This window comes from Telopea speciosissima, chromosome 6, assembly GCF_018873765.1.
Source record: "Telopea speciosissima isolate NSW1024214 ecotype Mountain lineage chromosome 6, Tspe_v1, whole genome shotgun sequence".
Lineage (NCBI taxonomy): Eukaryota > Viridiplantae > Streptophyta > Magnoliopsida > Proteales > Proteaceae > Telopea > Telopea speciosissima.
The window spans coordinates 65,959,642-65,974,329 of record NC_057921.1 but is presented as its reverse complement, the minus strand read 5'-3'; the positions used below and the strand labels follow the sequence as shown (position 1 = coordinate 65,974,329).

General features: G+C 37.0%; 1 protein-coding gene across 1 annotated transcript; it reads right to left on the bottom strand.

The window, feature by feature from the left end:
• Positions 1-1,458: 1,458 nt before the first annotated feature.
• On the bottom strand, positions 1,459-13,128 carry LOC122664905 (long chain acyl-CoA synthetase 4-like). The gene is made up of 19 exons (XM_043860931.1): positions 12,896-13,128; positions 11,220-11,283; positions 10,994-11,083; positions 9,399-9,455; positions 9,074-9,122; positions 8,785-8,861; positions 8,396-8,435; positions 8,218-8,312; positions 7,664-7,831; positions 7,444-7,554; positions 7,261-7,348; positions 6,973-7,039; positions 5,534-5,609; positions 5,308-5,425; positions 3,300-3,545; positions 3,060-3,199; positions 2,666-2,848; positions 2,441-2,560; positions 1,459-1,579 (listed from the first exon to the last, which is right to left on the bottom strand). Exons 1-19 carry the CDS (start codon positions 13,045-13,047, stop codon positions 1,544-1,546), a joined length of 1,977 nt encoding a protein of 658 aa, XP_043716866.1. The 5' UTR covers positions 13,048-13,128; the 3' UTR covers positions 1,459-1,543.
• Between the last annotated feature and the right edge of the window lie 1,560 nt (positions 13,129-14,688).

The window sequence follows — 14,688 nt, the reverse complement described above, 5'->3', positions numbered from 1 at the left end:
GTTTTACAGGAATAGGCCGATCACACAACACTTTGGACACACTTCTCTACTTCATCCATCCTAATTTAATTTTTTAGTGACCTTGAATAGAGATGATTGGTGTGTAAGGATCCATACAGCGGACTCCATGTAGTTGGGATCAGGCTGAGTAGTTGTATTAACTTAAAGTCCATGCTGGAATTTCTTCAATTTCTTGTGTTTGACTTGGTCATTTTCTCTTCTTGTGATTAGATGTGATTCAGTGCTTGCCACTCTCAGATCTTCGATAGATGCCCCAAACTTCATTGTAGGGTTTCTCACGAGTCAATGGATCTGAACCTTGCTTCACAAAATAGATTCCTATTAAGTTTGAACGGGGCCTTCGAAAACAAATCTGATGGTTAAATGCTATAAACGCTGCAGCCTCATCTGACAGCACCATCATGGAACAAAATCCCAACAGTCTGGTGATGAAAACCCTAGAATTGGCCAAAATAGGGATCGGTCATGGGTCTCCGCCTTCCCCAAGTGATTGAAAAATCAGATCTAAATCGGAGTAGGCTGAGGCCGGTCTTGATTCTGACATATCCGGATCAAAAGAATCTTTGTATGGAAAATAGAGTAAACGGATCTACACACTGATTCTGGGGTCCAATCCAAACCGATCTCGATCCAAATCGGAATTGACCAGGACTGATCCAGATCCTGATTCTATGTTTTTAAAGTCTACCTCCTCCTGAATCGCTATCCCCTCCAACTCACTGCCCACTTCAATTCCTCCAATTCTTCACATAGGAGGCAAAAATGACCATCCTACCCCCTACCCGAACACACTGCCCAAAGTGGGGTCTACTCCCCTTATTAGAGGAATTGGAGTGGGCAGCGATTGGAGGTGATAATTATTCCATGTAGACAACTATTGCCCTATATGACTAACAAAAATAATACATTGGATCCTCCGAAATGTGTAATGCAGCATCATACAGGAGAATAATCCTGCATCCACATTCACAGAGAACATAGGCTACATTCATAATTAATCTTCTTTTTTTTTTTTTTTTTTTTGTAAACTACATTCACAATTTAATCCTCACTTTTGGAAGTAAATCACAAAATACTTAATTTCGGTCTGATGCCGTCTGGAATTTCTTAATGTTTCTATACCCAAGACTAATATTCCAAAAAGTTTTGGTTAAATCAAAACCTTTGTCAAAAGAAATGTCACTGTAAAACCTGAAAATCAGTATTGATGGACTATGCAGCCATTGCGATTGGATAAGGAATTAGAATAATGAACTTGATGTAATCAATTATAGGGGAAGAGCAATATACATTTACATTGTTTTAAACACATTTGTTCACAAATAGACTTAAATAATCATATACAAAAAAGACTTAATTTTAGCATCTGACCCGAATAATGAACATATATTAAAGTCAGACGATAGGGGAAAAAGAGGGGAGGGGAAAGCAACTCTTTTTATACCAAATAAGATGTGAGGCAAAGACTTGAAGGCCAATAACAAATACTTGATCAGGCCTCGACCCCAGCAGGGCCAAATGCTCACTTTGCTGCTTTGTACATGTTGTCAATAGCACTCTGTCAAAATGGGTTGCAGTCAGCAGCAGCATATAAATGTACACGCAAAATGGAAAGAAACTAAAATTCCAAATTCCAATGATCGTCTCTTAGAGACATGAACCAGAAGGTTGTTACAGAGCATGAACAGTTAGACAGCAAAGACCATGCAGTATACAAATAACCATTCTGAGGATTCAAGAGGAACAAGGCAACAAGAAAACAAGCCATGTACCAATTTTGTGATCCAATTTCTAAATTATAGTTTTTTTTTAAAAACTTATTTTAGGAATATTCTATATGCACTTTCTTCTGAGCATTTTACTACAATCAATGACTCTAAATGATATATTCCATCAAAGAGTTGATCTACCAGGCGCCAACACCAAATTCTATGCATTGTTTCAGGCAAGAACCATGTAAAAGGAAAAAACTCAAGAAAAGTACTCTTCTTTTACACAGATTTCACCAGAAAGTTTCCCTTTTAACATGCTTTTCACTTGGAAACAAGTGGAGCCTTACCAAAAGCAAAGGTGTCTGGGGCAAATTGGTCAAAAGAGAATGCACAAGAATTACAAGGGTGAATAGAAGTTCCAATATGTTAATATTTTAAGTTCCACAAGATTGCCAAAGTAACTTTTTTTTTTGGTAGATTGCCAAAGTAACTTAAGGATAACATTATCCAGACATAACAGACATCTAAAATAATCAAGAATAATACAGTAGAAGATCAAATTTTGACCGAGTAACTTCATAATACACCAGCCATGTAATATTAATATTCAGAGAAACCTATAAAATGAAATGATGCATGTCTCTTGTATACAGCATAGTATTGATAGTATGCTCTAAGGTTACACTGAAAGGACAAGAGAAGCTTACCTGATAGTATTTCAGCAACTGAGGCCTCTTCTTCTTGTAGGTAGAGGTTATAAGATCACGCTCCATGTCAAATGGCACTGGGTCAAGGTGGACAGCCTTGATAAACTCAAAACCTTTTAACTGTCAAGACCATTAATAAGTTAGGAGGAAGTTCTTGCAAGTTCACAAAGATCATCTTCTTAATGGGGTCAAATTTATTAACAATTATGAGTTAAGTAGGTAAACCTTCTTTTCCTTCCCAATCTTGGTGAGTTCTCCAATGATGAATTCCTTAATCTTGGGATTCTCACAGAGGGAAATAAAATCCCCCGTTATTCCATTTGCTTCAGCGCAACGCTCTAGGGCCTGCTGATTGGGGTTGACGACAGCAACCAGGAAGGATTCAAAGCTGTTCCCATAAACCCATATCTGAAATGGAGAGATCATGGATCGAAAGAGGAAAAACGAAACATTGAGATTAAAGAACAATAAAAGCCAACTACAGAAATAAATTCATTTGATCAGAAAAAGAATGAAGAGAAGAATTAAAGTTCGAATATAGATATCAAAGATCTGTTAAAATGAAACAGGGATTCATCCCACTCTGAGAAATATCAAATCAATATAATAAGAGACATACTGCATCGACAGCAGAAGCAAGACCATAAATGTTTTCAAGGTTCTCAACAGCAACATATTCTCCTTGTGAAAGTTTGAAGATGTTCTTCTTGCGGTCAACAATCTTCATGGTTCCATTTGGTTGCCACTCACCAATGTCTCCTGCTTAGAGAAGGTCATTAGAACAAGTTTGATGAAGAACAGAGCTTTGCAAATATAAAAACCCAAAATAATTGAAGAATAGATGCCGAGATGGACAAACCTGTGTGGAACCATCCATCAATCAATACCTCTCTGGTGAGGTCTTCACGTTTGAAGTATCCTGAAAACAGGGTTCCTCCCCGTATACAAATTTCTCCCCGTGGAGTACTTGAAAGGGCATCATATCCCATTTCCGGAACAGACTCCAAGCATACATCTACATTTGGAATAGGAGGTCCTACTGTACCAAGCATTGATAGTTCATTTGGTAGGGAGACAAATGTCCCCGCACATGTTTCCGTCAGGCCTATATTAACATTTAAAGGTCATTAGCATTCAAGAGTGATATGGATATCATCAAAGTCCTATGGACACTAGAGAAAAAATGTTGGTACACTTTGTCTCACATAACTAACTGATCAGACAAGTGCAACAATCCATGGAGAGACCTCATTGATTGAGTAACAGCACACATCTTTTCCCCTGATTGCCCAAGAGAATGATGGATTGTATGGTTATAGTATTTTCTGAGGTCTGATTAGATATGGGGATTTTCTCATAGTTCAGCTATTTGTATTCAAATAATTAGCAGCAAAGTTGGGACAAGTTGATGCTACATCAACAGAAAGCAGGGTTTTAAAAATCAGATCAGAATCGGCCAATTAGACTCGTAATCGACTGACACCGATTCTGATTAACCCCGATTCCTAGCATACCAAGTTTAACCAAATCTGATAAAATCTGACCAATTCTAGGACAATTCCAGCCCATTCTGAGCCGATTCGAATCAGAATTGATGGGAGATCAATCCCATACCCCATTCCGAATTTTTAGTGGTTGATAAAAAGGAACTGCATAAAATCAGATTATGTATTCAATGCATTTTAGTAACAAAATGCAGCTTCTTCATCTGTTTGGTATTTTGCCATCATGGTTCATAACATAAGGAATCATAAGCTGAGGCAGAAGGTGACAAGGTGCGGCCCTAATTCCAAGATAAAAATTTGGAATCTTAGTACTATACACACACAAAATACAGGTGGATGCAAGTAAATTCTATCAAACTAAACATTTTTCATTCATGCATGATTTTCCAGGACATTGGTGGTAGATACAATTGACTTGGAGAACAGGATTCATAAAGATCACCTCAAGTAGTTATGATCACACTTAATTTATCGAGTTGGTTTATTGTTTGCCAAAATATTAAAAGGAACATTAATTTAGCATAAGCAAATTGACATGAAGATTTCTCATAAATACAGAGGGCAATGATACACACAAACTTAATTTGAGAATTTTTTAGCATTTTTATTTTGAATTTTCATTCTTTCAAAAGTTGTGATGCACTGTGGATTCTCTACACATGAAATGAATGTTGTACAAATGACAAATTGTCATCAATGTGAAGCATAAACAAGAAATTTGCCAAGGAATTGTCCTAGCTATGCTACAAGTATGCTTCTGCCTTGAACTTTGGACATTGCAAATCCTATTATTGATGACCCCTTGTCAGACAGTTGGGTCATCTTAACAGTGCAAATCATTAGGCCATGGCCTTGAGGGAACAGTGAAACAAGCTTAACTACTGATAAACTGTCCACATGATAATCATGCGTGCTATGCTCATAGAACCGACATTTTAGCATAGGAGATGAGTCCGGATATAGTCACCTAATCCTTCCCATGTTTAGACACAACATGTAGATCATGGAAGTGCCGAGAAAAAGATGGAAAGAAATAAAAACAATAAAAAATTAAACTTTGAAGCATAAGTCACGTATACAACAAAGGATGGGAATTTCATCCCTCGGCGTTACAACAGTTACCCAACAGAATACTTCATGCTTCGTGAATAGCACCTTTGAAGCATTAATATATCCATCCCCTAGATAAAACCCACTAAAAATTAAACTAAATGTCCAACCTGTAAATGACTGGAGAGCATCAAGCTTTCAGCAGATAACATTACAGCCATGGTAATTGAAATCAATGCAATAAAATAGCACTTCAAAAAAATAAGGGGGGAAAATGGTTTCAACGACACGAGTTTTCAAAATACTGCATACCATATCCTTGTAAGACATGGGCACATGTCACCACACGCAGAAAAGCTTCAACATGATTTGCAAGAGGAGCGGCTCCAGATAAAATGAGTCGTACATTCCCTCCTAAACCTTGCTTTACCTGACTAAGTCATGAAAATCATCAAGACTGCCATGTAAATTTTAGGAAGTTCACTCTTGCAAAAGTAAGCAGCAAATTAGAGAACATATAGTTTTGCACTTCCAATACCTTGCCAAAAACAATTTTGTCACAAAGTGGAGAGGCCTCCTCATGTTTATACCCTTTCTTCATGTTATTTAGTTTGCTGCAACATTTGCATATTGTAGGTTAAAAACCAGAAAATGAAGTGGTGTGCACTATACACTGCAGGTAAATCAAGAAGTTCACAAAAAAAATCTGAAAACTGGTTTATAGAATGGATGAAAAAAAATCGGAGTAAATAAAAATGAACCACAAACAACTGATTATAACCCCACCCCCCCCCCACCCAAAAAAAAAAAAAAAAAAAAAAAAAGCGAGGAACATATTGAACTGCTACTGGAACATTTTTTTTTGTTAAGTACCAAGGCAGTATACAAAGACCACCCAGCTCAATACTCAACTAAGCTTTATCACAACTACTTTGGGATGGATCCTGTTTCACTAGAGTTACACGAGCTTCGACATGAGAAGTTAGGGCTTAAAAAAATTAGATAAAAGGTAGGATGAAGTTTCATATTTGGAAAGATGAAGAAACTTCAATCCCTAAACAGAAATTCTGGCCATGCATCAGTGTTGTTGATAAGAAACTATTTATGAATAGGATCCAATAATTGGCTATCTTTAACCATCTAATCTGCAGACTGTTTTCTGGAACATTCGCAGAATTTTTTCAACATTAAAATGGAAGATTAAAATTGGATGGTCGAAACCATCGGATTGCATAACCTTTTGGCCAAGTAGTTCTCTTAGGTGGAACCTATAAAATGTTAGTCCTGAATTGGAAGGTGGTTTATGGCTGATAGTAAAAGGGGCAAGACAAATACAAGGTAGTTCACAAAGTTGAAACCACAAAATTGAAATATGCCCAATCCAAATGGTTGCCTATCTATTCAAAAGTTTTAACGGATTCCATATGGCTCAAATCAAGGGCTACTAGCACAACTTGGTCAGATTTCAGGGCTAGGCTTCAACTTCAGCCCTGATGATGGGGTCCGGTCCAATCTTCTAGATAGCAAGCACTAGCCTAGACTTATAAATAGTTAGGCCTACCCTAAGCCTATTTAAGCATGGGATTTTACATGTGGCCGCTGAACTGCAACACAAAATAGGTTTAATAGGTTATGCCATGTCTGCCTCCTTCCATGTTGCAAACTTATCCGAATAACCTTCTGCCATATGGAAAAGAGAGAGTTGCTTTGTCATCCTTTTTAAATGAGAAGTAAAAATCCTTAGCCTTATGGGCTGTTTTGATTGGAGAAAAATGCAACAGGAGTGGCATGGACCTGACTTCGAACAGGGGCATCATATAGATATAATCCAGAATGTACTCAAATAGATGGATAGACTAGATTTTCCATAAAATCCCCCAGCTTGGCAGAAAACTGTCACTACGGGCTTCAAAGCTTGTGGGGACAGAACAGAACGATTTTGACTACAAAAAATTAAAACAATGAGGAGAAACTTACTATGAGTATGCAATGTTAAACAATGTGCTCTTCAAGAATCCCCCAGAAGATACCTTCTCTGTCAGACCTGAATAAAATTAAGCCAATGACTAAAAATGTGAACATGTATTTATCTCATCTAATGTAACAAATGGATGATCAACAAAGAGTTGAACAGTGATGCCACTGCACGTAAGAATGTCTACTACCCCTCGTACAAATAATCAGTGGATATTAAGTGCACATTTACCGGAGAAGCAGAGAATAGCATAACTTAGCACACTGAAGTATAATTTTTTCCAAATTTACCTGAATATATCCTATCCAACACACGTGGAACAGCGCAGAAAATAGTTGGTTTTAGCTCCCCAAGGTCTTCAATCATCAATTTGACATCCTGAAAATAAAAACAATAATCAATTTATAAATTGGAATCATTCTAGGTAAAAATGTATCCTGTCCAGGTAAAATTATATGCTGTAATTAACTTACCCCACGCCAAAATCCTATTGAGGCACCATGATGAATAAACAACTCCTCAATCACCCGATCAAAGATATGAGCCAGAGGAAGGTAGGACATAAAAACATCAACTGTAGTCAACTGTAACACTTACGAAAATGAAAGTCCATGAGAAACTGATAAGATTCAAATAGTATTTGTATCTATACACATGGCACATGAAACAAATACTAAATTGATTATGACTCACCTGTTCATTCACACGCTCTAGCATCCGTTCTACTCCCACTATAAGAGTAACAATAGCATTGTTGGAAATCAGTACTCCCTTGGGATCACCAGTTGTTCCACTTGTATACATAATTGTAGAAATGTCCGACTTCTTTTTCACTGGAAGATCAAATTGTTTATCATCTCCCTGATGATAAAACAGAGTACAAAATGAAATAAAAAATTAGGGGCTTCATATGCATAAGAAACCACATGGGAAGTTATAACATAAACTTTTTGCATCAAGTTGAGAAAGTACCACCCAAGCATAAAATCTACACCATGTTGGAAACAGCAAACCCGAACCCAAAAATAAGGCAGTTAAGAAATTCCTGTTTAACTAATAATCTTGTGAAACACTGACATTTTCTTGACTCTTTGGATTAAATTAGACAAACTAACAAGAAAAAAAGGAGATGCAACAGCAACTACAATAATAACTGCAACAGAGAGAACTTTTTATGAGGATATTGACCGTGAGGTCATGAAACAATTGCAAACGAGAAGATTTATATTTTGAACCAATTAGCCTACCAGTTGCAAAAATTCGTCCCATGAATATATTGCCAAACCAAACTTCTGGACCTCTTCTCTTAGTTCAGGTGCAACGTTGCCAAAACTCACAATCGCTACAAAAGAGGGGGGAAAAGTATCAATGGTTATACAACAAAATGCATCAAGCATGAGAAAGAAATCGACAAAGTTAACTTACTTTTCAAATATTCTGTTGTCTTTGGAAATGTTTTCAGCAGCTGAAAAGAGGGAAATGCCAATTGAGAATTGTAAACTACATTGCTAGTATATATGAGGGAAATGTCAATAGAGAATTGGGAACTCCATTGCTAGCATGTATTAATACTTCTCAAATCTCAAACAAGTAAATACTTATTACACAGAAAAACTACTGTATGAATGAACTTGTGCCTCAAACAGAACCGAATTCCTGTAGCCACATAAATTGTCAATTTGGCTAAAATTTCCAGTGTTTGTAAACATATGAAACAAACAGATGTAAGAGAGGAAATATCCCCCCCCCCCCCTGAAAGCTTTTCAAAACCAACTTATTCCAGAACTGAAATGCTAACATAGAATACCATCTACCTCTGGAATCTTCTTTTCTTCTGCGAATGCAATTGAAACCTCTGCATGGCATATAATATATTCCACAGCACCAGCACCTAAATCATAACAGAAAATAATCAAATTTTCATCAACTACAGTTTTAGCAGACCCAAACTTCACGATCGATGAAGCTTCAGATCAGTAGGTATAGATATCCTATATTTAATGAAATAACTTCAAGCACGTAAGCAACTTTATGGGTAAGTGGACATCATCTGTAGAAATACACTTGTATATAAATGTCACAGAAAATGCCCAAAATGCATACCAAGAGTATCATATAGAGGAACACAATAAAGTGCATGAGCATTGCAAGCCTGCAAAAATTTTGTAGCATTAGAATAAATCTCAACAAGATGTACATAGGATCAAAACAGTAACAGAACAAAAATCAACAATACTGACCTAAAAATGCTGACTCCATGTAAGCAGAACAATCACGAGAAAGAAAAAAGAAAAAAAAAAGAAAGAAGCTGAAACCATAATACCATTAAGGAGGAGAAAGAAATGTACTAGGACAAAAACTGCTTAAACTTATAGCCAAAACTCTAATTGAGAAGACAATATCACAAGTATGGAAAGCAAATTGGCACCTGCATACTTATCATCCACTCGGGACAATTGACACCATATATACCACATCTCCCTCCCTGGGGAAAAGAAAATAAAAAAGATTAAGTTGGACATATTTTACACATAAAAGGATATCAAACACATACTGGCAATAGAAAAACATGCGATGACAAGAACTAAATCGTTTCAAATCAGAGAAAATTTGAAAACAGAGAGGAGATGCAATTGTTAAATTTCCCATTTACATGAAACCCATAGAGAGAATCCCGATGATGGAACCTTAAATGAAGGAAATGCTGAATGTCATTCATCATCGGAAAATCTAAAATAGGGGAGAAGTAGTGTTTTCTCTAACAAACAACATGAAAAACGAAAGGACAGAAAACTCAAAATTAATTCACAAATAATAGAATAAAATGGTAAGGTGCACTAAGTGAACGTAAGGCAGTTAAGACATAAAAAACCTTCCTTTTAGTAGAAAGTATGGATAATGCTTGATTATCTTTCCATGTATTATATAACTACAGGCTCGATCAACACAAGATGTATAAAGGTCTCAATGTTTTCACACTTCTCCAAACCAATTCATGATGTTGAATAAAACTGTCATTTTCATGCTCCATGCAGGTGTCCACTACAAGGGCAGATGAAATTTCAAAAAAAACAAAAAAAAGGTCAAGACCTACAGTACAAAAAGATTGTGGAACAATTGACAGTAACAAAACCTCATCTGCAGAATCGTCGCTTCCCAGCCATAAATTTCAGTAGAAGACATTTTAAGAGTTGAAAGCCTTGTCCAGTAATCCATGACCAACTTCTAAAACATGTTTGTCCAGCATGATTTAAAGGTTTCTTACTCGTTTAATAGTTTGTTCTTAGATCTGATTTTGGTTTCCATTTCCTGAACTCCAGCTTTAGATTTTAGGTATCAGTTTTGCACAGAAATTGATAAAATCTGGGCATATTGACTGTGCCCATCCTAACAATCTGGTCTGTAGGACGTCATCATGAAATTTGTTCTGCACTTCTACCTTAACTTCCATGACGGCATGTGATCTAATTTATTGGAGTTATAAAGTACTTACAAAATGAAATTCTATTCTACAAACCAATAAAGTTAGCTGTTAATTCTACAAAAAAGTAAATAAAAAATTTATCTCTATACATTTTTTATTTTTTGTTTTGGCGGATCTGGCTTGATCTTCTTCTCCTTTCCTCCATGCTTGCGCCATTTGTGGGGCTGCTCCAAACTGATATCAATGACAAGTGAAGATGTGATGACGTGCTTCTGCAAAGTGTGTCACTCACAGAGCCTTGCTCTGTGATGGGCATAGGACTTGGCACTTCATGGACTCAAAAGATTGACAGCCCCACATAAAGAATTTTTTTAAGGGCCATAGCCCAGAGCAGGTCCCACTTTTACAGGGTCCCCTGAGGGGTAGCTTGGGGTCGGTCATAACCTTCGGCCTTTTTCACACAAAGAAGGCACCCTCAAACTCAACCTGTGTCTTCAACTTGAAAGCCTGAGCTTGAACTAAAAAAAAACTATTAATGGATTGGTAATTTCAAGTCGTTGTGTGCAACGAATCAATTATCTGGAACAGTAGCAACTTACTGGTTCAACACCACAGCTACGGATGGAATGTCCAACTTTCATGACAATATCAAATACTTCCTTGTAAGTTCGCCACACATATTTACCAGCCTGCAAATAACAAAATCAATACTTGTAACAATTATAAAGATTGAAAGGTAATAACAGAAAGTTAAAAGATATGGTTCACTGGAGAGCTGCAGACTATGTGAAGAAGCACTAATAAGAATTCCTAATGAAGATGTACCTTCCCATTCACTATCTCTCGACGACCAAGCATTCGATTTGCAGGATACTTTTCAACAGATAACCTGTGAAAGGAACACAACAATATTAGTTATATATATCAGCATGAAAAATAAAACAAGAAGACATTCTTAACTACTCAAGGCATTCAATGACTCACCGTCAAGCTTTCAAGAAACAATAGCCAACAGAATGCAAGTTCATTAACTGGTATATGCATCAGTAGTTTTGAATTTGAATGCCAAAAGAACACTATATACTGAGATTGGACTTATGTAACAGGAATTAATACAGGTATGAGTCACATTTTCATGATTAGGAGGCACATAGATATGCATATCATGGCTTTAAGTTATTTGCATAATGACACTGCCCATCATATTTTTTGATGATTTATGCTGTTAATTATGTGAGCAAATAAAAACCTACTACACTCAAATTACTGGGATCTGAGATTTGAACAAAAATATTTCAGAAAAATGATATCATAATTGGAGATATTTGGAAAAAAAATCAGCAAATTTAACCTGACAGACTGCATTTAAAGAGGACAACTATGAATTCAAATTATTTTGATGGAAATGCATGCCTCCATGTGTACAGGATATGGCCAATACATTTGTCTAACATAGATTTGCATTGTAGTAAAGACTAAAGACAGACTTGGAAAGTCATAGCATCATCAGCGCTTGGTAATTGGTATCATGGTATTAATGATCAGTATCATATTGGCGTCTCAGCCGATATGTATCTGTATCGCTGGAGAACAATACTGATACAATACCGGTATAGGTCAATGGTGTTAGCATCTCCAGATTTTTTAGTCTAAAAATTGAATTTTTTTTTTTTCTTAAATCCAAATCTGAGGGGAAAATGGTCTAATCCCACCCAAAACGGCCAATCCATATCAGTATCAGTATCGGCCGAGACCAATACCGTTACCGGTACCGTGATTTAAATCCCTGCTTGGTGTAGAATAAAACGAATCTTAAATTTCCCCATAGGATAGATGTTTATTGGATACTAAGCTCAACTTCATGGTTGATAATTGACAGTCGGTGAAAATTAGTGTGGAAGCTCTGGTTCTTTGCCATGGAGAAAAGTGAAGGTTAAATAAATTGTTGGGGGCCCAATTGTTATTTACCAAAACAACCTAGCAGATTTCAGGAAATTGTGAATTGCAATTCACAGAAGAGAAGACAATTCCATACAGAGGGGGAAAGGGAGGAAGAAACATGAAGGAGGGCCATATTTTGTAATCCAACCATCCATTTCCAGACGAGGAAGCAATGATGAAATCAATTTCCTTCCCTTGAAAAGTTGAAGAATACTATAAATAATCCACTTAAACTGAACACAGTCCTGCATGCAACACTCAAATCGATCTCTTTCTGTTAAAAAGAGAAAGAATGTAATCCAACCATTCCAATGAACTAAGAACCAACGATCAAGTTAATTTCTCTTCGCAAAAAGAACAGTTTAAGAATACTGTGATCCTCTTAAAGCATGTAAAGAGAAGAAACTTTAACTTGCTAAGCATAGCAGAGGAAGCATAGCATCAAAGCTTGGAAGACTGCACCAAATTACGAATTAACAAACCAAAAGAAACAAACTTCCATGGAAATAGAAATCAAAAGTAGAGAGATATTCATAGATAAACTGAAAGAAAAAACGTACCGAAAAATATCCCAGCAGCTCTCCAATCCTGAAGATAGCTGCGGAAACCCATCCTTAGCGAACACACTCCGATAAACCGCTCCTACCGAAGGCCTTCCATCCTTCGATTCCTTTGCCTTTTCAACCTCAAAAATATACTTCTTCTGCGCCATTATTGGCAAACAAAGCTTGATCTTTCCCTCACTCTATCCTCTCAGTCTTCTCTCTCTCTCCGCTAATCTAAACAATTTGAAAGGAAATTTTGTGTACATACGGATTTTATTTTTTTTGGTAGAAGGAACCTGCGGATTAAGAGATGAAATTGTTAAAGAAATTCTCTCTTTCACTGTGGATGAAAGAATTTCTCTTCACTGTGAATTAAAGATAAAGAAGACTCAAGGATCGCTTTCTCTTAAGACAATCTTCGTCTTTGGTCACCAAAATCACCAGTAGCGACTAGAGAGTGAGACCAGAGAGACTTTACAGAGAAAGCTAAAGCAGTTACTGACTCCTTTTGTAGACCACCACACCACGTAAGCCAAGAATCAGAGTCTTTTTTTTTTTTTTTTTTTCTCATATAAAACCATATACAACATTATTCTGAGACATAGATTTTGGGTCCACAAGAACATGCGACCGTGGAATTTGGAGTTGGGATCAGCTACCCACATGGGAGCAGTGGGGACCGATCCCAACTCACCATAGGCTGTAGGACCAATGCCCCATAGAGGGTTCAGATTTATACCCACCATCCTCAAGCAGGAGCAGATCCGAACTCTAGATTTAGTTCAGTAGGGGCGTCAAATGCTAGCTTGATATTATGAACTGGTAGGCTTGACCAATTAAAGCCAAATACTGGACTGATCGGTTAATAGACATTTTCGGTGCTGGTCTAACCCGATTATAGAAAAGGTCGGTAACAATGTTTGGTTGTAACCCTGTGAATTAAAATCCTCTGCAGTACTGGCGGGGGCAGCGGTGCAAATCCGGTGGCACAACAGAGGTCATGTGTGCCATGTGTGCCATCTGGCCTCTGCTGTGCCGTCGAATGTGCACCACCACCCCGTTGGTACTACGGAGGAGCCTGGTCCGTAACCTAATGGGCATCCAATCGAGATCAACTTGCACCATTAACCAATTGTTTATATTCCGATTAGCAAGATAATAGCCCATTTAAGGCCTATTTATACTTTGACTAGCCAATTAACTTGTTTAAAATCTAATTACTATAATTATAGACCAGTAACCCACCGATTGAACCAAAGTGTGTCCATACCCATAGGTTGCCAACGAAGCCTGATTACATAAATGGTTTGTAATGTTTGCAAGGTCTTCAATTGGTAGGGCTGATTAGGCCCGAATGAAACAAACTAGACTATAGTTAGTAAATACGCGTATTATATGCATATTATACACATATTCGAACGTATGAATGAAAAAAACTCCGTATTACGTATAATATTTTAGAATTGATAAAATATACATATTTTAAGGAACGTCGTATGATACTTGAATGAAACGCATATAATACGCGTATTATACGTTTACATATATATTTTTTTTTTAAAAAAAAACTAAATCTTTCTTAACCGTTAAACCAATTCTTAATACTAACCGTTAGATTAAAAAAAACCTAAAATCTACCAAACCCTCGTCTCTTCTCCAGCGGAAAACCAAACCTCTAGCGGCTGGTTCCCCTTCTCCATTCCTCTCTGTCTCTTCTTCCTCTTCTTGTGTTCTGTCGGTGATTGCAACAGTGGTTCTTGCGTTCGTCAAGCCGACGATTGCAGCGGTGCACTTGAAACGACAATTCT